This window comes from Tachysurus fulvidraco, chromosome 13, assembly GCF_022655615.1.
Source record: "Tachysurus fulvidraco isolate hzauxx_2018 chromosome 13, HZAU_PFXX_2.0, whole genome shotgun sequence".
NCBI lineage: Eukaryota > Metazoa > Chordata > Actinopteri > Siluriformes > Bagridae > Tachysurus > Tachysurus fulvidraco.
The window spans coordinates 2,871,580-2,897,948 of NC_062530.1; the positions used below are offsets into that span (position 1 = coordinate 2,871,580).

At 37.3% G+C, this 26,369-nt stretch overlaps 2 protein-coding genes across 7 annotated transcripts; both read right to left on the reverse strand.

The window, feature by feature from the left end:
- Positions 1 to 28: 28 nt before the first annotated feature.
- On the reverse strand, positions 29 to 12,617 carry LOC113650794 (AFG3-like protein 1). 3 transcript variants are annotated; one of them, XM_027159330.2, is made up of 16 exons: positions 12,204 to 12,617; positions 11,608 to 11,689; positions 11,479 to 11,523; positions 10,862 to 10,962; positions 10,453 to 10,602; positions 9,837 to 9,911; positions 9,151 to 9,272; positions 7,878 to 8,148; positions 7,363 to 7,500; positions 6,848 to 7,001; positions 5,334 to 5,441; positions 3,890 to 4,015; positions 2,641 to 2,867; positions 2,203 to 2,403; positions 1,908 to 2,102; positions 29 to 1,615 (listed from the first exon to the last, which is right to left on the reverse strand). In XM_027159330.2, the coding sequence occupies exons 1-16, from the start codon at positions 12,309 to 12,311 to the stop codon at positions 1,385 to 1,387; spliced, it is 2,334 nt and encodes a 777-aa protein (XP_027015131.2). In that variant the 5' UTR covers positions 12,312 to 12,617; the 3' UTR covers positions 29 to 1,384. The 3 variants fall into 3 exon arrangements, with proteins under 3 accessions (XP_027015131.2, XP_047678473.1, XP_047678474.1); XM_047822517.1 differs by lacking the exon at positions 10,453 to 10,602; XM_047822518.1 differs by lacking the exons at positions 10,862 to 10,962; positions 11,479 to 11,523; positions 11,608 to 11,689; positions 12,204 to 12,617 and having other exon boundaries at positions 9,837 to 9,984; positions 10,453 to 10,578.
- An 864-nt stretch (positions 12,618 to 13,481) lies between these two features.
- Positions 13,482 to 25,648, reverse strand: def8 (differentially expressed in FDCP 8 homolog). Of its 4 annotated transcripts, none has more exons than XM_027159333.2 (12): positions 25,485 to 25,648; positions 24,726 to 24,845; positions 22,653 to 22,750; positions 20,841 to 20,990; positions 19,586 to 19,727; positions 18,589 to 18,753; positions 17,864 to 17,991; positions 17,159 to 17,272; positions 16,984 to 17,064; positions 15,546 to 15,686; positions 15,325 to 15,434; positions 13,482 to 14,838 (listed from the first exon to the last, which is right to left on the reverse strand). In XM_027159333.2, exons 2-12 carry the CDS (start codon positions 24,829 to 24,831, stop codon positions 14,754 to 14,756), a joined length of 1,320 nt encoding a protein of 439 aa, XP_027015134.1. In that variant the 5' UTR covers positions 24,832 to 24,845; positions 25,485 to 25,648; the 3' UTR covers positions 13,482 to 14,753. The 4 variants fall into 4 exon arrangements, 3 of the variants coding, with proteins under 3 accessions (XP_027015134.1, XP_027015136.1, XP_027015135.1); XM_027159335.2 differs by lacking the exon at positions 25,485 to 25,648 and adding an exon at positions 24,117 to 24,258; XM_027159334.2 differs by lacking the exons at positions 24,726 to 24,845; positions 25,485 to 25,648 and adding an exon at positions 23,969 to 24,110.
- Between the last annotated feature and the right edge of the window lie 721 nt (positions 25,649 to 26,369).

Below are 26,369 nucleotides of genomic sequence, written 5' to 3' on the forward strand. Positions count from 1 at the left end.
TAACCATTACAAAAATAATTAAGAAGGATCATAAACATTATTATATTTATTTCGTCCTGCCCTGAATAAGCAGATTCACATAACAGACGTTTACATACTGTACAGAACACAAGACACAATAACAACCGAATCTGCACAAATAAACCAGTTCAGATGTTTACACACGCTCCATTTTTAATCCTGTTTCTTTATACCTGGAAGATCAACCAAGAGTTTTCTGTTCTTCATTAAAATCCTTCAGCTGCTGTACGTATTAGACCCCTTTTCCTCAGCGACTGTCCTGAGATCCATCTTTTCACATGAGAGGCAAACATTCTCTGGTGAAGGAGGCAGCACGATGCATTTAGAGAACGGTTAATTGTTGTTATTTTGCCTTCTGGGAAACATTTAGCATTTGTAGCGACTGAAGGACAGGATTGAATGAAACAAATAAGATTAGGAAAAAAATGTAAAAAAATTGAAAATTGTAATTTGTTTTTAATTATTAACATTTTGCAGATTCTTTAGACGACCCATCCTAACGATCATTCAGAAGGTCAATTTTTCACAAACAAATGTGGCATCTCTAAACCCTTCCACCGACTCCATTCAGGTGGTCACGTGGTCTGATTTTGTAAACTTACAGATATAAAGCACCAGAAATGTAACCGGTCGCAACCAAAATGTAACAGTCCTGCTTCAACTCAGTCATTTTCCCGCTGAGGAGTGAAGTGTAGAACAGAACGTTTACTGAAGGCTCAGGAGGAAGATGAAGAGTTAAAAATAAACAACTCACAGGCTAAACATTATCCGACGACTTTTTTGTCGTAATAATAAAATAAAAATCTTATTTATTTCCCTTAATCTTACCCTATTCATGACTTCTTATTAGCTTCTTAATAGCTTCTTATTGCCCAGTAAGAAGGTTTCCGTGGCAACCAAAAAAATGCTTCCTGTAGATTTTATTCCTTGAGTGGTCTAGCTACAGTAATGCATTTATATTTAGTCCGCTAATTATATTCCAGACGAATGCTTGTTATTTCCGATCTTACGTTAGGGGCAGGATGGACAAACTTTGTCACAGGGAACAATATAAAAAAGATTCACAGAAAGTTCACAGAAAAATGGATTAGGTCTCAGATTGTGCTGTTTTTAATTCATGCTAGTTCTGCGCTAATCTTCCTTGTTCTGAGATCTTCATCCACATTTGAAGGTAAAGATGAAGGTTCTGACAGGATCCTTCTGGTAGGACCTTCTTCTCAAGTCTGCATCTTGGTCAGGGAAACACTTCTCCCTATCACAGGACATTAAAGCAAACACCTTAAAACACCTTAAAATGAAGTGATCCTCTGATTGCACCGGCACTCGTTTTTGTGGTTTCCAGCTCCACAGAGTTCCGTCCCTGCTACAGATATATAAACTCTCTGTGCTGCTGTGAGGAGTCTTTACCCTGAGACGGGTCACTGTTCTTGTCCCAGTCCTTTAGTCCCTCGGGCAGACTCGTGTCCTCGTCCATGCTGCCGGTTTCCTCCACAAACTCCTCGTAGGTGCATTTCTCTACACACGGCCTCGGGCCCAACAGTTCCAACATGTCCGCTTTGTCCAGGACTTCGTTCTTTAGGAGACGCTTCCCCACCTGGGACAGAGGTAGGTTATACTTAATGACTCAATGAAACCACGTGCTACAATAATCTCAAAACACACAGCGTTCCTTCGACAGCTGAATTTGATTATACGGATGAGGATCGTCATGGTTGCTATGGTAACGGGATGTTTTCGGGGACTGTTGAGAATTAGACGATGCAAAACAAAACCCCGGACCAAAAGCTAGCAGTTAGCTATAAGAGACGGCAGAAGGACATAATGATAACGAGATACTTTATTGGCAGGCGGATTGATCTCGATCGAGGAGATCCACGGCTTCTTACCTTCTCCACCAGCTCTCGTTTCTCGGTGATGAGACGATGCGTTCTCTCGAAGGCTTTGCTAATAAGGGAACGCACTTCCTGGTCTATGAGCTCAGCAGTGGCCTCGCTGTAAGGCTTCTCTAACACCGGCTCGCCCTGCTTTGGCAAATCAAATGCCATTTGCCCCTCTGACTCGCTCATCCCGAACTGCATGATCTGTGGGTGAGATAGAGAGAAAAAAAAAAAATAAACATGCTGCAGAAAAAAATAAACTCCATTTCAAACTGAACTGGGAGCCGAGCGAGGTAGTGGTTACCTGAGCATATGCAGACTGGGTGACTTTTCTCAGATCGTCCTGAGCTCCTGTGGTGATCCTGCCAAAAAACACCTGCTCCGCCACACGCCCTCCGAGCATCACGCACATCCTGTCGAAAAGCTGCTCACGTGTGAACAAGTACTGCTCCTTAGGCTGGTACTGCACGTAGCCAAGGCCTTTTCCTCGAGGAATGATGGACAACTGCACAAGAAGATCAGAGAGAGTGTAGATGAATCTCCTCTGAAGTTTATAATTTTAATTTTAAATGTTTTTGCTAATAGCGGCTCTGACGCTAGAAGTTTGGCAAGAATTCAAATCGCCGCAGACTTATTCGCTCGTTTCTATAGTAACAGCTCATCACAGAGACTTCGCTGGACGATCTGTTGATTCATCAAAGACTAATGAGAAAAGAAAGAGCTTCACGCAGTGTGTGTTTACCTTCAGCAGAGGGTCTGCGTGCTCCAGAAACCAGCCTACGACAGCATGTCCGGCCTCGTGGTAAGCCACGGTGGTTTTTTCGGCAGGCTGCAGAACCCTCGTCTTCTTTTCCAGGCCTCCGATCACCCTCTCGACAGCTTGCTCGAAGTGTTTGGAGGTCACAGCCGGGTGTAGGTGACGTGCGGCGATGAGAGCTGCTTCGTTACAGACGTTCGCAATGTCGGCTCCTGAAAAACAGATGTTTTTCTTTCATAACCTTCATAACGTGCTTAAACACCGACACTGATATCTAATAAAAGAGTTTCTGAATTTTCAAGAATTGTGAATAATTCTAGTACAGTGTACCAATAAATCTAGAATTCAAAGGTTTATTCATAAAAAACAATGTATATATATATATATATATATATATATATATATATATATATATTACACACACACACACACACACACATATTTTATATTATATATAACATTTATAAAAATACACATTAAAAAATACATATTAAAATATATATTTTTTTATTGCCCTTTATAATCTGTTTTTATACACAGAAATATTTCACTTTATTGTTTTTCGAAGCTTCTTTACTTTTTCAGAATTTCTTTACACATGCTGATGAAGTTTGCACCATGTGATCTTTAATAAAACATTATTATATCGAATGAATATTTACATATTTATTAGGTTAATTAGTGCAGTTTTATCATGAAGAATACCAGGCTCTTTTTTTAAGGAGAATCTTTTATTATATTCAAAATTAGACCATATTCTTAACAGATTTTTTTCTTCTAAGCTTTTTTTTTTATACAATAAAAATGTTTTTGACGACATGGAAATTGTGGTTTGTTTGATTCTTTTTTCTTTTGTTTATCGAGCTTCGCAGTACTTATGTTTGTAGTTAATTTAATAATATAAAACAATGCTTTCGCGATTCAAAAAAAAACATTGCTTTATACAAATCATATAAACAATTCTATTTTCTAAATCCAATTCAGTAAATTGTGCGCATGTTTCTAAAAGTTTCTTAAGTTCCAAAGCTGTGTGTTGGTGGTAATAACAGGAAGTAAAGAAATAAATTAATATTTAAGAATTAAAAAAAAAGTAAGATAATATAAAATTATAAAAAAATCACACACACAAAAAAAACTCTATACATATATTCAAATATATAAAACAAATAACTATAAAAGAAAAAAAAATCATTAAACATGTGGAGTAAATAAAAGCTCTGTGATTTATTCTTACCTGTGAAACCAGGTGTAAGAGCAGCCAGTTTCCTTGCCAGATGATCTGAGGTCAAACTGGCTTCCAGCTTCAGTGGCCTCATGTGCACTTTAAAGATGGAAGCCCTGCCTTTAATATCAGGCGGTCCTGTGTTGGAAAGACAGGCGCCGAAGAGGCAGAGGAAGAAAAGGAGGAGGAGGAGGAGGAGGATAAGGAGAAGTGGTGAGAAAAGGAAAGAGGAGAGAAAAAAAAAAGGAGGGAGGGGATTTTATACCACCCAGATGAAGATGATGAGAAGCATTTGCTCCGAAGCCCACAAGATCTCCAGTGTTTATAAAACTCCTCCAGGAATAGCAGATGTACTTTCGCTACCTCCCGCACTCTCCCTTTATTCTCTCACACACTCTCCCTCCATTTTCCATGTCCGTAACAGGAATGTTCCACTGAGCCAGCTGTGTTAAAGTGGGGAAAAGCTCTCTGCAACGAGAGATAAATCAGTTCCAACACCACGACAGCAATCCCTGCTGACATAATACAGCTGTAGCGCATTGCTTCTTCAATCAGACGAACATGGACGAGAGGGACGGACGTTTGCCAGGAAAACTCACACACAAAGCACGAGTGTTTCTGGAGAAGCCGAAAGTTATTACTGTCTTTATAAACGTATCGAAAGCAAGGCGTCGCTTCCAGAAACAAAGCTTGCAAAATCCTAAACCGGGGCCAGAGTTAAATAAGGCAAATCCCACGAATGCAAAAGAAAAAAAATCTCAGAAAAGAGATTTCAGACAGAGTGAAGTCATGGAAAATCTGACACCCATAAATCAGTCATGGCTGGAAATAAGGGAAAAAAAATAATAAATAATAAAAATTAATAAACAAACAAACAAACAAACAAACAAATAAAAATAATATTAAATATATACAGGCTTCATTTTTTGCTTTCTTTAATAACATTACATTTATTATTTAAACTTGAACACCACTTTAGATTTTAAGCTCCATGTCTTAGTCTTCAAAATCCGAACTCTTATCGTTAATCAGCTGTTTATCATTTATTAAATGAATTTAATATTCCATCAAGTCTATAACTTAACCTGTAATTTCACCTGAAAACTAAGAAGACTCTAAAAGTGTGTTAAATTTATCAAAATTGTGAAATTACAGTTTATTGTACTGAAGCTTTCTTAAAATGTTTTAATCTAAAAAAATGATTAAAAGAAAAAAAATCTTTTCATGTAAAAAGATGATATAATGCCAGTTTGACTTAAAATAAAAAAAAAAATCATCACTTATATTCAACATTAGACTGGATAGAGCTTAACTGTACATAGTTTGTTTGCAATGTTGTCATGGTAACTGATCTGGATTTTGGTGAATGTTTGCATGGGGTTCGGTACTTTATCCGGCCATCTCGTTCTTTTGAAAGCAGACACTAGTTTGCGAAGATAAGAAAGAGATTTCATACCTACGTAAATCTGCCTGTCGAACCGTCCGGGTCTTAAAAGTGCCGGATCTAAAACATCCACGCGGTTGGTGGCGGCCAGAACCACAACGTTGGTGCTGCTGTTAAAGCCTGGAAAAAACAAACAGACTCATTATCACTCAAAGTCACCGACAGAATTTTGCAGAATTATGCATTCAATATCATGATAAGGAAATAATACTGTATATCATGAAGGGTAAAAATCTTTATTTCCAGATCCCTACTGTATAAATAATCTGGAAACAACACTTCAGAACTTTTGATTGCTGCAGAGAGTTTTGCTGCCTTCTTCTAATAAACAGGAAATTAAAAATCTCACTGGAAATGCAGAAGTAAAGTCGTACACGAGTGTTATTGTGTCATAACATACAACAGCCAATCAGGTTCCAGTGTACAAAAATTCAGCCCAGAGAAAGAGTGTATAAGCTTGTGACCGGTGTTTGACACGTCTGACACACGAGATCCACAAAACAATATAGAGAATAAAGAAGTGCAAGGGTTTAAAATAAAAGTTAAATAAAAGTTTAATAGATAGATAGATAGATAGATAGATAGATAGATAGATAGATAGATAGATAGATAGATAGATAGATAGATAGATAAAAGATTTGAAAATAATAAAGAAAAAAAGAAGAAACTATAATAGAGGAGGTTAAATAAGGATATAAAAATCTATCAGAATGAAACAGAGCAGAATAGAATAAAGAAAGAAATAGAGTTTAAATAAAGAATACGAATACAAATGAAAAATAATTAATTAAATAGAGTAAAAAACATTGATTATAAAAAAACAGAACAAGGAAGGGAATTTGAATAAAGAAAGAAAGAAAGAAAGAAAGAAAGAAAGAAAGAAAGAAAGAAAGAAAGAAAGAAAGAAAGAAAGAAAGAAAGAAAGAAGGAGAGAAAGAAAAAAAAGAAATGTTAGAAAGAAAGAAATGTTAAAAAGAAAGAAAGAAAGAAAGAAAGAAAGAAAGAAAGAAAGAAAGAAAGAAAGAGGATTGGCCGAAGACAAAAACAGAATAAATTAGAGCAGAATATTAAGAGAAAAAAAACAGAATCAACGAGTTTAAATACAGAAACAGAATAAAGTATATAACAGAATGAGATAAAATAGGGGGAAAATAGTTGAACAACGTAAACAAAGAAATGGAATAAAAGAGAACATAAGAAAGGTTTGGAATAGAATACAAAACGAAATAAAATAAAACAGAAGTGGATCATTTAAATAAAGAAAAATAACAATATCATAAATAAAGAAACAGAATAGAAGTGAGGACTCAAATAGATGAAAAGAATGAAATAAAAAGAAAAGATATAAATAGTCAAGGGGGAAAAAATTAAGGACTTAAATCGAGGGAATAAAGAAGGAGAATAAAAATCCATCAGATCTGTGAGGTGCAGTAACAGAAGCTCCAGGTACAGTGAGGGTGAAAGAGGGCAGGTTGTGACTGACCTACACATCACTAACCCCTGCTTTATAATCCGCTCAAACATACCGTCCATTTCCACCAGCAGCTGGTTAAGCGTGTTCTCCTGCTCGCTCTGCCCACCAAAGTGCCCTCGACCCCTCTTCCTGCCCATGGCATCGATCTCATCGATGAAGAGGATACAGGGGGCGTGTCTTCTGGCCAGCGCAAACGTGTCCCTCACCTACAGAGTTTCAAGAAACGTGCTAATAATTAGACAGATCAGTAACGCTGGCACTGTGACTTACAAAAGGCAATAAAACTCCATATCCAGGACACGGTTCAGATGAGGCAAAATATTGGCACCCTTGACCTTGACTTTACATCGAACATTATATTATGTCAGTACTGAAGCTTTCTGTATAGAAGGAGTCTCCAGTGTCAATAATGTTAAAGTTTTCTGTCACAGGAGTCTCGTCAGACTTAAAACTGTTTTATTGCTCGACTGTAGACGAATCGCTGCTGCTCAATCGCACAGTTTATGAAATCCTGAATGATGAACTGATTTTCAAGGCTTTGTTATTATAAAAAGGTACAGCTCTCACCCGGGCTGCTCCTACACCGACAAACATCTCCTGAAACTCCGAGCCGTTGACAGTTATGAAGGGAACTCCAGCTTCGCCTGCAGTCGCTTTGGCTAGCAGAGTCTTTCCTGTTCCGGGTGGACCCGATAACAACGCACCCTGTAATGACATCATTGAGCAAGTCATTGCCAATGAAGAATGAGAAGAAAAGCTTAACTATAATTTTATAATTTTATAACTTTTTCTACAACAGGAGCAAAACCCGGCTCAGCCAATCAGAATCAAGAATTTTTTATTAATTAATCTGGGTTTAATTTAAGACAGATTAATTAATTTAAAAAAAATCCTTGATTCTGATTGGCTGAGCCGATTTTCGCTCCTGTTATTCTTTAATTTTTCTTTAAACACACACCTGTGATCCTTACATCATTGACAGTGTGTCAAATGAACAATTTCAATTGCTTGAAAGTGATGGAAAATAAACGTATAAGGACACAAACGTACAACCCGTCATTACACATCGTGACGCAGTGTACCTTTGGGATTTTGGCACCGAGGTCCTGGTACTGTTTGGGCTTCTTCAGGAAACTGACAAACTCCAAAATCTCCAACTTGGCTTCTTCACAGCCGGCAACATCCTTCAGCCTGACGTTAATGCTGTCTCTGATCATCTTCGCTTTGGACTCGGTCATTCTAAGCATACTGCTTCCTCTTCCACGCTGCCATCCTGCAGACTTCCACTGCCTCGACCTGAACGTCAGCAAACCGAGCAGTGCGACGAACGGGAGCAAAATCACGAGGAAATTCCTGGACAAAAAGAGGTGTTAACTTTTTAAAGTCTGTCAGCTTAATGAACATGTTACACATGCTGTGTTCAGTACTATACACTAAATTACAAGAAAATGCTAGCTTAACTACAGCACACACAATTATAGAATTACTATAAATAAATACAATTGCAAACAATACCTACCCAGTTAAATAATTAAGAATTAATTTGTACTGAATATATAAAATTCTCAAATCTGACTGGCCAACATTTTCTACCACAGCAGCTCTCGTTCTAATACATAATGGTTTCAATGGTACCAGTTTACACAAGGACTGGTGAAGATTCTTTAAGGAGACGTTTATTTAACATTTATGGAAGGAGTCTCCGGTGTCAGTGCTTTCTAACAGTCATGTCTCCAAAGACGGAGGACTTGTTTTGGGGACATTTTACAACATTAGGTGTAATTAGAAATGGATAAAAACATACACTGTCATTATTTATTATTATTATTATTATTATTATTATTATTATTATTATTATTATTATTATTAATAATAATAATAATAATAATAATAATAATAAAATCTATGTGAAGTGAAGTGACATTCGGCTAAGTACGGTAACCCACACTCAGAATTCTTTCTCTGCATTTAACTCATCCAAAGTGCAATGGCAGTGAACACACACACACCGTGAACACATACAGCAGTGGGCAGCCATTTATGCTGCGGGGGGGGCAAGGGCACCTCAGTCATGACCGGCCCGAGACTTGAACCCACAACCTTAGGGTTAGGGGTCAAACTCTCTAACCATTAGGCCACGACTTCCCCATGTAATAACATGAATATAGTTTAAGAATATAAAACTTTTAAACCACAGTGAAGTGCTGTTATTTGAAATAATAATTTTTAGACTGGATCCAGTGACTCAAGCACACTGATCAGGAAGTGGGCCGTTTTAAGAGCTGTGTATCTCTACCGTAAAATCCTGTGGAACGTTAAACTGATTAAGATGTAGTGTTAATTGTTAAGACTCACCAATCTCTCTCAGTGCTGTAGAGCACCTGCACCCTGTGTGGATCCAAACCCAGCTCTCGTTCTGCTTGCTCCAGATTCCTCTCGAACGTGTCCACGGTGCCGATATTAAACCAAACATAACTCTGCAGGATGGAAACAGAAAACAGATATTTGACTTGAAAGTATGCATAGAATCTGGGTTGAGGTCCATCTGTATAATGTTATAGTGTGATAATCAAATCCAGTTAACATCATGCCACGGTGGTATATAAGGCGACCTTCTCTCAGGGTGTGACGCAAGGATTTTAATGCTCACTTGTTTTTAGAACAATTTGGATTTCTATGTTGTCCTGTAAAGCCGGACATATGAAATAACTGACAAATTTTTTTTTTTTTTTTGGAAAATGAAGTCTTTACTGGGTCTTTTTTTTTTTTTTGATGACCATTTACAATTGTGATTTTTTTTGCATCATATTTGAAACTTCATGCATTTATTGCAATTTACTGACCACAAAAATGTTTATTCAATAAACACTAAAACAGACTTTTCCCTTTTCCAAATAGGAAACACTTTTTATGACTTTTTCACTTCGTGACACCTTCAACACATTTGAACACAAACTTTTACACACACAGGCATAATTTTTATCAACACATCTAAAGTATAATAATGATTTGTTTCTTTATAAACCTTGTGGATGACTCACCGCCTCTGACGTGTTGACATGGGGAGCAGGAAGCACTCTGACATACTGCTTATTAACCACTTCTAGCCTCTCGACCTGCACAAAAACCTTCTCTTTATTCATAATCCATCAACACACCGAGTGTCACACGTGTTGCTGCGGCTGATTCCTGTTACACAGGAATGATTGATTAAAATTATTAAAAACTGTGTTATTTTGAGCTTAAATATATTGTACACACATAGATATGCTGTATAGCCTTATACTGACACTAAAGGTTTCTTGGTTTTAAAAGTATTTGCACCCCTGCAATAAACACTGGGTGAATCATCACCCCTGGATACAATAACAGCATGGAGTCTCTTCCTGTAATGTTTAACAAGATTACAGATGTTGCACGTGGTTCCCCTCTGCCCTACCGAAAAGGCAATAAATTATGCAGAAATATAATAAATCTGACTTTATTTGATCTAGTCAAAGGCAGCGAGAGTTCCTAGAAAGTGTGGGGGTGAATCAAATATGTTCAGGGGTGCTAATACTATGAGAAAGATTTCTTTACTAAATATATTTCTACAGCATGTCCATTTTTTTTTAACTCTTTTTTTTTTTGTTAAATCTGGAACAAATCATCTCTCACCAGGCCTCGAGCGAGGTAGTAATGAACAAACTCCCTCCACGATATCTCTCTTCCTCTATTTCGGAAGTATAAATAAAGAAAAGTAGCCAGCATCCCAGATCCTGTAAAAAGGACGTTCCAGAAATGCTTCTCATCCCAAGGGACGCCTCTCTGTTAAATAATCAGAAGGTTAAGGCTTTATCAGATTTGTTTGTTGGAACAAATAATAAAAAAACAGGACGTTTGATAAGAGACTGCAAGCTGCAAAATATCTACTTAAGTCTCTTTCTATTCCCTGAAGACGTAAATCATCAGCATCGGCATCAAACTACCTTTTATTATTTAGCATTTATGCAGGAAATTTATAGTTTTTAAAATGTTATTCAAAAACATTCATCCTTATTACACAAAGAAAAAGAAGGATATTTACTCGTAGGATGCGAGACCACCAACTGCCATCTTCCTTCTTCTCACCACCGCCTGTTCCTGCTCCACCGCTCTTTCTTTGGGATTCCGGGTCACTGGATTTCTCTGGAGAGTCAAAATCACATACAACTTGCTCTCTTTCACACATCAACATTTAAAAATAATAAAATCACAATATGTGTGAGACACAGAGACATATAACACTTGGAGGTTTGCTGTTAAAGGAAAATACTCCTTACTGCGAGAACAGTTTCTGCAAGAAACCAAAAGTTCATTATTTTCCAATAAGTACAAGAGTTTTATTCCTCTTGTACGCCATCCATCTCCAATAAGAATATTTAAAGTGTTCATTAATGTATTTATCCTATTAAAATTACATTTAATTGTTATTAAAAGTCCATGAAACAATTTCGGATAAACCACAAAACATAAATCCGTCAGTCATGATGTTGTCATAAAAGAAAAAAAAATAACTATAAACAATAACATAAATGAACTATATAACTATAACCACATTAATAACAACATTCAACAGAGTCTAAAACTGTGTTATCGATCGTATACAGTTTGTATTAAGCTGAATATTTAATTGAACACGAATCAAATCTGAGACCGATTTACCTCTGGGTTCTGTTGCTGATCTCTTTGGAAAGAACTTCTCAAATCCTGTGCAGGAGAATTTATAGTAAATTTATAGCTACAGTGTCATAAATGCAGAATGACTAAAATAATACCTTTACATCAAAATACCTTTTGGTGGTTTGCTGGAGAAAACACGTGATTGTAAGAGCAACAATTCCATTCTTAATTTCACTGGATTCAATGAAAAACTCTGTTAAGAAATGCAAGGTTTGAGTGTTTAAAATATACATATACATACATATACATATATATATTTTACATTTCATATGAAATAAATCCCAACCATCATCTACTGACTTTAAAAATCATTGTATTTTTATTTATAATTTTTATAACAACAAATCTAAAGAATCTCAATCAACAGGCTGAGTGTACAAGCAGCTACAGACAACAGATTATAAATAATAAATAATACATATCTAGGCAGATTATATTTATATAATATACAGTTCTATTTAGTATAAAATATATAGAAATTATATATATTATATTTAATATTAAACATTATTTGTAATTGATAATTATATGACTAGTTATTTTACCAGTTATAATTGATATAAAATAAATTAAATAAAGTGGTAGACTTTATTTTTATTTCATATTATTATTATCTTTGTATTTTGTAAAGAGTGGTTATTTTATAAAAAGTTTGTAGCCCGGAAAGTGGGCGGAGCCTAATGGAAACAACAACAAACCAAACTCACCGTGTACTTTAACACTGAACTCGAGTTAAACACGCTGTATTGTCGTCTCCAGCTCTTCCATCCTGACTTACAGCAGTTTTTACACATCGACTTTAACATCAGACTCATTTTACAGCAGCAGAAATAAAAAGTTTAGAGAAAACTGAAAGGAGATAAAAACAACAGACTCGAGCGTGGTGACCCTGTGCTGCCTGATCAAAATAAACAAACGTACACATCAACAGCATTACAGCTACTAACTGATTAATCACGTCGCACAGAGGAGCTGTTCCGGATTATTAACGGTGTCTTACAGCGAGTCAAATACAGTACAATTAATACGTTTATATTAAGCATCCATTTCAGTTACATTTAGTCAGTCGCAACCAGGGGTCCTATGAAAATAAAGAACTTGTCGACTGTGATAGGCTCACGGAGAGGTTTTGGGTAACCAATCAGCGGCCATTTTAAACAACGGTTTGGTCACGTGACGTCACGCCTTCAGCAACAGAGGCAAAGCTTTCATTAATGTTAAAATAAATAGATAAATAAATAAATAAATAATCAATCAAACTTCTGTTATAAATAAATAAATTCATTAATGTTTAATAACTCTTTAGTGCAGGACATGAAATATTTAATACATTTAAACCTGATCACAATTAATTACTAATGATGAGCTTGTTTGTTTATTTTCTTTCATGACCTTTACTAAACATAACAACAACAACAATAATAATAATAATAAAAACAATCATAATAACAGCAATAATAATAATAATAATAAAATAGTATTTCTCTATAAAACAAATAAGTTAAATATATATAAATCTTTATGTATACAGAGAGAGAAAAAATAATATGCTTGTAATTCATTTATTTTTGTTAATAAACATCATCAGCATTTTTGTAAAATCTTTAGTCTTATATGCATTAAAAAAGACTTCGTCTAATCCCAAAATCAAGTTTTTGGACAACTGAACTGTACAAGAACAAATTCCTCGTATGTGAAAACATACCTGTTAATAAAGATCTTTCTGATTCTGATTATTTGCCGAATAACAAGAGGAAGGCACAAAATTGTCTTGTATGTTAAAACACTTTGGGTTACTTCATACCGATGGACAATAAAAAAGAGAGAGATTAAATGTGTGTGCAAAAAAAGTGTTTCTAATGTTTGAAAATAATTTTTAAAAAATCTGCATCCTACTCCACTTGCTGCTTAAACATACATGTCTCCTTGAGCAGGATGTTTGTTATACATGTCGTAAAATGTCAGTAAAAATAATGACAAAGGCAGACGATGTAGTCATTTATTTCGCTCGTGTTCTTCATCACGTTACATTGCACAGAAGACAATAACTTCACAACACTTGACACCACAATGTCTGTTATAGCACAGCATGAAAAAAAGACAAGTGGCATGCTAAAAGATAACACAGCATATTCCATATTATTTTAGAACAAATAATAAAGAGTGCATAAACCATTTCAATCCATTCTGAGGCATCACCTGCATCTGCAAACCAGAGCATACTGATAACCGAGTGTCGTAGAGACGTACACGTAGTCGTGTACAGAGGTGTTTTACTCCTCCTTTCCTCCTCTTCCTCTTTCACTTTAACTGCCTTTCAATTGAACCTAAAATGGGCTGAATGTATATATCGGGATTTTGCTAAACGCTTGGCATAGAGAAATCCGTTTCTCCTTCACATCACATCACACCAAATCCTGCTAGCTCCCAGGAACTACAATGCAGAGATAGATACAGAAATATATTATACTGTACTATAACAAAGGAGCTTATATAAAGGGTGCTTTCACACTTTTTGACCACTTACGATGTCACCATGTAGCATTTTTGGGGAAGTGTAAATTAAAATGAAGTGCTTTGTTACCTCCTGACCAATCAGGTTGCAAGATGTGGCGAAAGAAAGGTAAACTAACATGGAAGAACAGATTCGCTCAACAAATTAGACTTGTTAGCCAAAGAATATAAGCGGATTTGTGGAAATATTTCAGCAGCATTAGGCAAGAAGGGCAAAACACACCACTTCAACATTTCAGGAAAGAAATGTATTTGTTTTAATTGATTGATCAGGTCGTAAGTGGCGTTTACTGGTCAGGACGTTCCACCAGTATGCTACATGACACAAGCAGCTAAAGTCTCCCAGCTGGCTTCAAACAGACTTTGAATGGGGGTGGGGGGTGGGAGCACCCTAAAACTCTCATTCATTAAATTATGGGAGAGGATTTTTTAAATAGGAAATCAGTGCTGAATCTGTTAAAATTTTTGTAACACTCATAGTGTTCTGTTTTCTATCCTCTAGTTAACTTCAACCGCACGTCCTTCAGTGTCTCTCCTGCCTTCACCGGTTCTGTAGTGTTACTGTACAAAGACGCGAGTAGGACACCCAAAGCACGGGAGAATAAGAAAGAGCCGATACAGAAAAGCAGACTGAACACCAGGAATGTGTCAGTAATAAACGCATGCTCACAATACCAGTCTTAACACTGACTGTATTGGTGTCACAGTGAAAGTCTGTTAGCTCCTGCAACTGTCCTGCATCTCTAAAGCTCCGCCAGCTCGTCCTGCTTCCGCTCGGTCATCCGGGCGCATCGTGGACACGTTGTAGAGTTGTCATAGTAACAGTCCCTGATGAGAGAGTAATAAGTCATTTTTGGATTAATAAAAACATCATAATGTAATGACCAGTGTTAAGAGTGAGCATCACGTCACATTGACGATCTCTAACTCTTTCTCTCCTCCCTCCTTCTCTTTTCTCTATTTCCTTTTTCTCTCCTCCCACACTCTATTTTTCTCATTCTTTCTCTTTTTTCCTATTCCCTGTCACTCTACTCCCTCTCTTTCTCTCTCCCTCTCTTTCTAGTTTCTCTACTCCCTTTCTCTCTCCTCCCTCTCTCTATCTTTCTCTCATCTCTTTCTCTTTTCTCGACTCCGTCTCTTTACCCCCTTATGGGACATCATGGGACAAGATGTTGAGCTGGCTGACACCAAAATATGTATGATTTTATAGTAATCAGAAAGAGATATCTGATCAAAAATTTTTTTTTACTGATGTTTGACTCAGAAGGCAGATCCATGTAATGCCGGTGATGGAGTGAATCGTTGGAGCCTGACCTGTGGAAAACAGCAGCGCAGTCGTGGCACACTGAGGTATGGCTGTCGAACGGGAAGAGAATATCCCCCTCCTTACACAGCTCACACACAAATCCTTTGGCTTGGCATCGCTGAAAAGAAGGCAAGAGCGGCTCTGGGTGTTGGTTTTAGCGATCTGTATTCGTACAGCACTTTTATTTTTGAGCTGAACGATTAGCGGTATAATATTCACATGATCTCACCTCACAGTCGAGTTTAATGTGCTTGGCGAAGGTGGTGTGAATCTCGGTGAGAGAGCAGCTGAGCCGGCCGCTGGAGATGTCGATCAGGTCCTGTAGACTGTACATGTCGTCGTTCTCCACAAAGTGCTGCCGATCTTGAAGCTGCATCAGGACAGAAATGTCAGAATACTTTATTAATCTCCGGCGGAAATTGGGTTCATTACCGCAGCTCCAAGTCACCAAAATAAGAGTATAAATAAATTAATTGTATACCCTAAGATAATATCAGGGCTCTCAAGTTTTGAAGACAGGCAAGCGTGACATCTCTGAAATCATGATTAACTCTTCAGTTCTTTTCAGCACCTAAAGGGGGCACCGTTGCTACATGTACGTGGAATCCAACTTGCTTCCATGCTACTGTACACGAGTCAGCGTTTTTAATGCTATCAGGAAAGTCATACTGGGGGGAAAATCAGGAAAAATGAATGATCATACAATAACTGAGAAGAAATAGATGTATTCGTATCACGTGATACTGAGGTGTCTCTGTCGCTTCACCACCCTAAACTCTTTCACACGACTTTCCTTCATGGACACTTGAACTGTAAATAGTCATATTAACGTTTTTACTCTTCATTATTTAACAGTAATGCTTCATGTTTTCAAGTTGAATGCAGCTTCTCCAGTAAAATTCTTTGGTTTCGACCACGATCCAGAACGCGGCTCGCGTTTCAGTGCAGAACGACTGCGTCGCACTGATGAAAGAAAAATACAACGCAGCAGGGAAGTACGTTCACGATGCACGTGTCAGCGTTTTAAGTGTTAATGAAAAAAGGTTTTTCTTGTTATCCCACAGAAACATGTGACTGCTTACTGTTGCTATGATTAACAGGAAGAGAGAAATGTTGTCCCTCCCAACACATAGCCACGGATTACAACCGTGGCAACATCTGGATTCCAGCAACATCTCACTCCTCCTTCTCTCCATTTTTCTCTCTTTCACTCTGCTCCCTCCCTCTCTCTCTCACCTCTCTCTCCATCTTTCTTTTTCTACCTTTCTACTCCGTCTCTACCCCCTCTCTCTATCTCTTCCTCTTTTCTCTACTCTCTCTCTTTCTCTCTCTACTCCCTTGCTCTACCTGCTCGCTCCTTCCACCCCTCCCTCTTACTACCGCCCCTCTTTCACTCCCTCTAGATTTTTTTGAAGCATCAGGATTCGAGCTGTGATGCACAAAAGATTATTATTTTTGTTTTAGTTCAGATGAAGCAGTTTTCCTTACTTCTACGAACTCCTGCTGACGTGTCTCACCTACCTGCCGAGTTTAGTCCTGTTGTAAAGCCCATGCAGATAAACTTACTGGACCAAATTAATAGGGTTGAAGATGACAACTGCTCCTTTATCATCTTAGTCATATTACAGTCAAGTAAAAACCCCATCATCCCCATTAAAGCCCCGTACCTGCAGGAGCAGTCTGGCTTCCATGGCTTCTTTACAGGTAATAAAGTAGGGCTTCATCAGTAATATATCCTGGCGTAGCTTCTAGCATTAGGAAAATAAAATCAAACCAAAATGAGACTTGCAGCACATAGTAGACAAATAAATAAATAATAAACAGCAGTGCAAGAAATCTCACCCTGATTTCCACCAGCTCCTCTACGAAGTTAAAGAGCAGCGGGTTTACCTCCTTTAGCTTCAGCACAGGTCGGGAGATCATAAGAGCCAGATAACGCATGGATGATCGACACACCTACACACAGTGAAGCGAAGAAGGTTTAGAACAACGTCCCAAACAGGAAGTGTAAGTCTATCTGCATTGTCTGTGTAAGGAGTGTGTGGATGTGCTGTAATAGATGAAGCAGGGTTCCAAATGTTATCACCTAGTGCTTAAGATGTTGGATTACCAATCAGAAGGTTGTGAGTTCAAATCCCAAGTCCACCAAGTAGTCACTGCTGGGCCCCTGAGCAAGGCCCTGAACCCTCATTTGTATAAAATATAAGTCGCTCCGGATAAGGGTGTGTAGCCGAATGCGGTCAGTGTTTTAAACTAAAGGGACGTCTTTAGGATAAGTTTGTTTGTGACATTTCAAGTCTTCAAGCAAAAGAAAAATGATGAGGAGGGAGGGAATGAACATGTTACACAAACATTCCACAGGACAAGAAATATAACTATAAAGGGATAAAAAAAAAATGACATGCTCTTTAATACCTTTAATCTGTTATCATTGGTAACGTGATACAATATGAATAATACATATTGAAGACGTTGAATCATGCAGCCCTAGACAAATAATCAACTGTTATACGTTTATATACGTTATTTATTGGGTTGATACGTTACCTTTTTGGGCTCAAATTCCCAGTTGTGAATGACACGTGCAGGGATGATGGAGGTGTCGTTCCAGTGGCAGCTGCTGCAGTAGTACTGTCCCGTATAGTCGCACTGCCTCGCCTCGCTCGGGACGCCTCCTACAGGATAAAACACAGAACAAACTTAAACCACGTTTGTGAAAAAGGAATTTTTTTAAGTATGCAAGAATTTATTTTCAAGAGACATTTAATAAAATACAAATTGTGACATCGTTCTAAAAGTGACATAAGTTATGTAGCCAGATGTTATAACAATCCTACAAAACCAAGTAGGACCAGTGTAGACGAGGTGCTGCCTCGATTCAATTCGGTTTTATCTGTATAGCATTTTTAACAATGGACACCGTCTCAAAGCGGCTTTACAGCAATATAAAAACTGAGAATAAAAATGACAAAATTTGAACGTATATTTATCCCTAATGAGCAAGCCAGAGGCAACGGTGGCGAAGAGAAACTCTCTGAGATGACGGATACAATACGCAAGATTATTAATAAACAAAAGTCTGACTTTTTTCATGTTGCTTAATATAGACTATATCATGATATGATGTGATATGAAATGATAGTTTGGTCATCTTCAGGGTCATAATCTCACCAAAATATTAAAAAGTATTAATCCGCTAGTTAACACATCACCAAAGTACATCTAAAAGCTGTGATAACTTCCTGTGACACTGCCATGGCACGAACACTCACTGAGCGAGATCTGAGCTCGGCACTCTGCACATCTGTAATCCTGTTTGTCCAGGCCGTTCTCTGGGCAGATGTTTAGTTTGTATTCCGACTGGTGGCTCACTTTAGACCTCACGCACGGCTTTGTGATGAGATTCATGCACTTGCTGTGGCAACGGTAATAACAACCTGTGGTGAACGAATGCAAGAAGATGTTTAGAGTTAATACACAGACAGAGTAAGAGAGTTATAGAGGAGAAACATCCTCTATATCCTGTAAAAATAAAGCCTAATGATAGGGTCACGTTTAGCGTTTAGGTCTCGCCTCATTATGGGAAAAGAAATGCGACCGGATGGCCGTGTTGCCTAGCAACCAGTGCTTTCAGGCACCACGAGATGCTACGTAGTCGGTAAAAAGGCTTTGTGCCCTGTTTTTGGTTTCTTTTGTAAAGCAAAAAAAAAAAAAAAAAGCCACAGAACTAAAGTACACACTTTATAAAATGACTCAAACGTTGCAAAGTAATCCATGCTTTTAAAAATAAACCTGATAAAGTATAATAAGGTACAAATTATTTATGTAGTCTAGTATGTATATAAATATTTTAGGAATCATAATGTTTATTTGCATCCTCACAGAAAAAGGCATGTTGGTTTACGGAAAACAAACCTAAACACCCTCAAAACCTTTTAAAATCCTATTTTTAAAAAATGCTGATGTCACACCATCAAGGAGCACATGACCATTGACTGTTCTGTTTGTACTATGCAGACCAGGGTTTATTAGCAGCTCCTATCTAGCTCACTGAAACCTGACTCTGATTCACACTTCTTGGGCTGATGTTGCTTCCAGAGGCAGTTTGCAACGCTCTAATGACAGCGTGTTTTTTATCTGCTACATGCATTTGCATGCAATCGTAGCTGTTGGAAAACCTGCCATCCTGAGACTTATCAATTGATGTGCACGTCTTTCTTCTCGGCATTCTTCCGAGCTGAACGTAGAAGGATTAGGAAATAATCTGACCTGTACACGTGTACCAGGTCTGAATAAGACCCCAGATGATGGTGCTGCACTTGTCACATGTCTGTTTCACGCTCTTGCTCTTCTCTTTAGAGAAGCGATGCTCCAGCAGGATGCGCAGGTTGGGCTCATCTTCTTCCGGGTCCTATAATTATACGACATTTATTATAGCAATAACCGTTATAACACTACTATGGAGAAAATACAGTATTAGCCGATTAAATAAAAACCAGGGACCGTATTCATGAAAATTCTCAGTGTGAAGAGTTTCTCCTAGTGACGAAATTCTAAGAAAATCTTTAGAAACGTGAGCATTGAAATGAAAGAGAAGATCTGAGCAAAGATAAAAGTTATTCATAAAGCATCAACCCTTAAAAGAGCTCATAAGGTCAGAAAGTGTTAGGAGAAAGGAGGAGGATTAAGAGTTTATCAGAGGAGAAAATGGCTGAAAGCAATGAAATATTGTATTTAATAACGATAGTGAGTTAATAAGCTGATACAGATTAGATTGTGTGGGGATTCATTGTGTGACCAATCACATTAGAGATAACATCTCAGACACAGAGCAGAAATCACACACACAAACACACACACACACACTATATATATATATATATATATATATATATATATATATATATATATATATATATATATATATATATATATATATATATATATATACGTATATATATATATATATATATTTATTTATTTATTTTTTTTGTTTGTTTTGTTTTGTTTTGGCTGCTATGGATAAACTAGATACACTAACATCTCTGAAACAGAGCTGAAATGCCGTAGCGACATAAATCATATAATTTGTCTCTATGACATTTCTGCTCTGTGTCTGATATGTTTACATTTACATTACATTTATAACATACAGATGTTAGTACATCTCTAATATGATGGGTCACAAACGTAATCCCTACACAACAAATATCTTAACATAGAGACAAAGTAAAGGATTATACTGTAATAGAGCAGATTTTAAAAGCACTCCTTTTTTATTAGACAACCTATCACAGTCTTCAAAAGAACGTGTCACCTGGTAACAGGTTAAGCCCCGCCTCCTCTCTAAGATAAAAGTTGTTGCATTTTCCTTGTTCAGAGTTGCTCTGAGACCTGAATCACTCTGAAGATAAGATTCATACTTAGATATGTTTTATCTAAATTAGGAGCTCACCGAGATCATTCTGAGAGTCTTTATGAACACGAGCCCTGGTGTTTGGAAACACCTTTGGCTGCGTCGTACCTTCAGCTCCTGAAGTTTGAGACGAAGGTGGATGAGTTTGGCCACGGTGTCCTTCTGTCTCTCAGAATGTTCTGGCAGCTCCAAAATCAGTTTCTTACACTCCTCTATAGCCTGCTTCAGCTGCTCAATGTCTGATGCCACAAAAGAACCCTGAAGAAAGAACAAATGTTAAGGTTGTGTGACGATCCATTTAGATCTGGATCTATAGATTTTTTTTGCCATTTAAAAAAAAGAGAAAGAAATGAAGAAGTAGATTTAAAATAATAAAAAAAAACATGCACAACATCAGTATCCAAGATATTAACAGGTAACAAGCATCAATGACTACTCTTATTCACCCCCAAATTCCCCTTGAAGCTCAATATAGTCATTCAACTTGACTTTATTTTTATTTACAATTTTCCTATCATGGAAATACTTTTGCATTATTTCACACTGGTGAAAACAGAAAACAAACTATAACGCTATAACAATGCAAATCCGTTTCAATTCTATGCTGTTTTGCTGAAGGCGAATGTTTTAGAAGTGCAGATCACCGGCTTTTAATCGCAAAGAACCGACTAAAACGTAATTAATTAAACATGTAAATAAGTTATTTATTTAGGATAGAAATTCTATTTTATATATTAATTTATACAAAAAAAAAAAGAGGGCAGTATTGGAACAAGTGGTTAAAGCTCTGGGATGTTTATCAGGGTTCAAGCCCCAGCACTGCTAAGCTGCCACTGTTGGGCCCTCGAGCAAGGCCCTTAACCCTCTGTGCTCTTGTGATGCTGTGTCAGGGATCAGGCCAGACTTTCGGCCATGTGTGTTTGTTATTGTTGTTGTCACGTGTCTGCCCCGCCTTCCTCTGCTCCTCCCTGTCTCCACACCTGATCCTAATTGTGTCATCATTGTCTTTCATGTATAAAAGTGAGCCGCGTTGCCAACGGCAGCGAGAAATCATTACTTACGTTTAGTTATGTTAGCCTTAGTCATTGTTAAGTGTCGTTATCTGTATTGTTTTAGTTCTCGTGATGTACTGTCTTTGTCTTTATCATTTATTAAACCCCATTCATTTGAAGCTATCCTGTGTACGGGTCTGCCTCCTTCCTTCCCTGGATGTGACAGTCTGACCCTGTGCTCTGACCCCAACCTCTAAAGTTGGAATATATTAAGAAAGAATTTCACTGTGCTGTAATGTAGATGTGACAAAATAAAGGCTTCTAATCTGTTCTTGAGAATGAACTAAATAAATGTGTGATGTTGCTCAAGTTTGAAAAAACACTTCCACGATAAATCTGCGCCATAATCAAATCTATAGGCATGAAAAATTAGAATGAGCAAATTTATTACATTGTCCCAACAAGACAACTTGTGGTGTGACATATAGAAATATAGACATTTGCTAAAACAGAGTTGTTTTTTTTAATGTTAATACTGATACTTGATCATCATTACTTATTTAACATAAGTTTTTTATTTTATTTTGCACAACCCACAAACACTAAACACACACTAACTAACTGGGATTTATAATCAAGTCAACCTTTGAGCTGAGAAACAGCATGCTTAAAAAAGGCACGTACGGTCAAATCCATCATGGATCATTAACCAGTCTATAAAACACAAAAACAGCTTCGATTTTTTTTTTTTTCATTTTAACTTTCAAACGCTGAGTCTGCAGGAAAATCAGTATGACTCAGAGCTGGAACACCACATGCACTGAAACACAGAAACGGTTTCCTGCTTTTTAAAAGAAAGCAGAACCATAATATGTATCAAGAACCCATTTCGTCACAAGCATTAGTGCAAATCAATAAATAACTTTACCACAGGTCGTGAGAAATGGTCCTCGGCCAGCCCTAGGTCCATGGTCCGGTCTGAGTTTTGGCTTTTGGTTTCGGTGGAGAAGATCTCCGGTCTCACCTCTGTGAAAGCACAATGTTACAGCCGTTAATTTATACACACAAACTAATCCTCTGTTCATTCTTTAGCTGTAGAAATCAATGGCCACTGCAGCAGCACTCTCTCTTTCCCAATCAACACAGCCTCTTACATAAACCTCATGCAAAAGCCGGAGCATGTGACAATGACGTGACTTAGAGATTACCTCAGCGACGGCAGGGAAGAAAGCAACAACTCGAAAAGGTGTAAATCATTCAGACCACAGCGACTCTGAATTATATTAACACATTTGTTCTAGTTTCAGTATTAAACCTCAGTGACAGAGACTTGTACTAAGGCTAAAAACGAATAAGATGAACAGACGTGTTTTTATTGAACGAGAAACAGTACGTAATTGTTGATAGCTCGTTAAAGAAGGAGTCTCCAGTGTCAGGACTTTGTAACAGATTTCCTCCTTCAGGACAGAAGACTTGAGCCCTGTGATGGACTGAATTTTTATTTAGTTTCAAAAGTTTATTTAGTTTTAATATATTTTTTATGGCTGTTCTGTTAAACATTAAACGGGAGAATAAATGGGTAATAAAAATGTAATTGTTGGTACATAGCAGTAACATACAGTAAGAAGAATTATGCCCTTTAAGATGTGCTGCTATAGGAACTTCGACTGGGTCCTTTGCTTCAAGTGACGTGTTTTAATCCTTACACGGTGACAATACAGCAATGTTTTATGCACGATAAAGCTTGCTGTTTGCCATCTGAATCTTTTAGTCTTGCTGTTTGACAATTTCTAGCGAAAGAAAGCATCCAAAATAATAAAACAATAATAAAACTTTGTTATCCGTAAATCGCAATAACGTTAAAGCAATAAGCAAGAAATAAGCCTCTTAGAAAACTCATGATAAATAATCAGTATATTATCACGATGGCACTCCAGAGCTTTTCTCCAGAGCAGTGAAGCTTCCACATCCGTAGCTGTTTGAAGAATTAGCACTTAAAGGATTTAAGCCGTTAGACTTCCATTATAAACAGGTTTTGTGTAAAGAGCTTTTTGTGTATTCTCAGTACGGGTACAAAAAGTGTCAGTACTAGTCAGCGGTAATCACGCACGCCTAACAGACACAGATGAAAGTACTGACCAGGATAAAATGCAATGCCTCAGGTTTTCTACGTCTCTGCTATAATCATATAATCATAGCTATGAAGTTATCACTGATTTGTTTCATAGGAGCTGAATTTTTTACCTGCATACACTTCACAGCACAGCATGGTTTTAAATTCCGACAGTCGCTTTACAATTCAGTCACTACAGCACCTTCAGCTTCAGTTCATTTAGCAGCTCCAGTTCATTTAACAGTCTGATATAGTCTTTATATAAGCTACATGTCTAACCAGGCGAAATGAAGAGCTGTGGGAAGTTCTGCTGTTCCTGTTTCAATCACGCTGTTCCTGTTTCATGTCTCTCTTCTCTATCCTTCTCTCACATCCTTCTAACCCTGATACAGCGAACAGCCTCGTCGGCACATCAGCGGACCTAAAATATAATAAATGGTAACAGAATCAGCAGAAACAAGACTGGACAATAACAGATAGCTAAAATAAATCGTAAACCAGAGATAGCATGTGCATAATAGATATGCAGGACAGAGGGGGTAGAAAATAATCTGCATGACCAAAAGTATGCGGACACCTGTCCAAAACACACTGGTGAGGTTCTTCGGCAAAACTGTTGGGATGGAAGGACTGGATGGATGGATAGATGGATAGAACTCTGATAGAATGGATGAGTTAATGACAATGGAGACCATCAACTCTGAGAGAATAGGTGTGGTTTTATAAAGAATTAGGATTGAGGGGAAAAAAACTATGGCTGCAGACATAAGCCAGATTTGATCCTTGTTTTTTTGTTTAGGCAGGTGTAGACATAGAAGTCACACTCGGACTATGATACACAATGCCCGGTGCCCTTTCACCTCCTGGGTCACAAAGCTGCAGACTCACCCTGTTTAGGAGGATCCTTTCTGTCTGAGGTGCCATTACTTTCACTCCTGTCAAACGGGTTGATGTGACCCTGGCGAAAGCGTGCAAGTCTCTCATCGTATTCCATATCGCTGGTTACACCTGGGTTTACACACACAAAATATTGTGTTAACATTATAAACATTTGATTATATTCAAAATACTATAATCTATAAACTATAATCTGTGAAACTATGTATGATTGGTGTCCGATCCAGGAAAGTATTCCAGCATCGCGTCCAGTTTTGTTCTGCTACTGGGTATAATTATCAGTATCAGTATAATATAAAACACATGTCAGTATCACGCCCCTGATGTGTCGACTCGGTGTCGACTCGTTTCCTGATGTCATTGGAATCGTATCAATATCCAATACATAGCAAACAGAAAAATGTCAATCATATATCGTAAATAAATAACATCAGAATGACAGTCTATTACAAAATCAAATCTAATGTTTTTACATTGTTTTTTTTTATTATGAACCATGATTCGAGCTTATTTTGTTTGTTGTAAACAACACATGTAAACAACTATAGCTTTGCTAGCCAAGATAAGGTAACTAAAGGTTGGTGTCAACATTATCGGCAAAAATTAAATAATAAAAACCCTAAAAATGTGCCATTTAATAGTAATTAATTCTATCACCCTTCATGGTGTTAGCTTTAGCTACAGCTTGCTTGATAGCTAGCTAGTTAGCTTCGGCGGCTAATTAGCATATTCTTCTGCTCCAAATCTTACCTCATATTGATTTAACACCAGCATATTATTCAAATATATAATTCATCTTGGAAATAGCTACAAAAAGCGAATTAGTGTTGGACTTCCATGTTTGCACAGAGATGACAGTTTTTGCGTTTACAGACCAGCAACATCATTCCTGTCAAGCCTAGCTGAGTCAGGGTTGCCAGGTCTGTCTGAAACATAAAATGTATATACATAGATCCATATACACATACTGTACATCCAAAAACACACACCCTCCTTGACTTCAATTATCTAATCAAATCTTCACTCACTAATCTTGTATTATTACACACTTCGTCATAAATAAAGATTTGGTATTATAAATTATGAATAAATACACACCGTTATATGATATACTTTGACAACATATCCGGATCATGTTAAGAATTAAATGATTGATATAATTATAAGAGAACATGTCGATTAAAAATGCAAAAAAATGCATGCTTTAATATGTAGATTTTTAAATTATAATTTTCAGACAGATAAAAAGAGCTAAAAACATTTGAAGTATAAACGCGCACCTGGCAACACGATGTACATTGTTATTGTCTTTATTTAGTGTTTGAATTTTGTGTTTAGCGCCCTCTACCGACTGTACAGTATATATATATGTGTGTGTGTGTGTGTGTGTGTGTGTGTGTGTGTGTGTGTGTGTGTGTGTGTGTGTGTGTGTGTGTGTGTGTGTGTGTGTGTGTGTGTGTGTGTGTGTGTGTGTGTGTGTGTGTGTGTGTGTGTGTGTGTAAAATGACAGTGATGACATTCAAGATACATTTTAACCATGTTTGTATTTATTCTAAAGATAATATTAACACTTAGATGATGGTAGACGGTAATATGATTTAATATAGCGATGTGGGTTCTGCAATTTTAACTAAG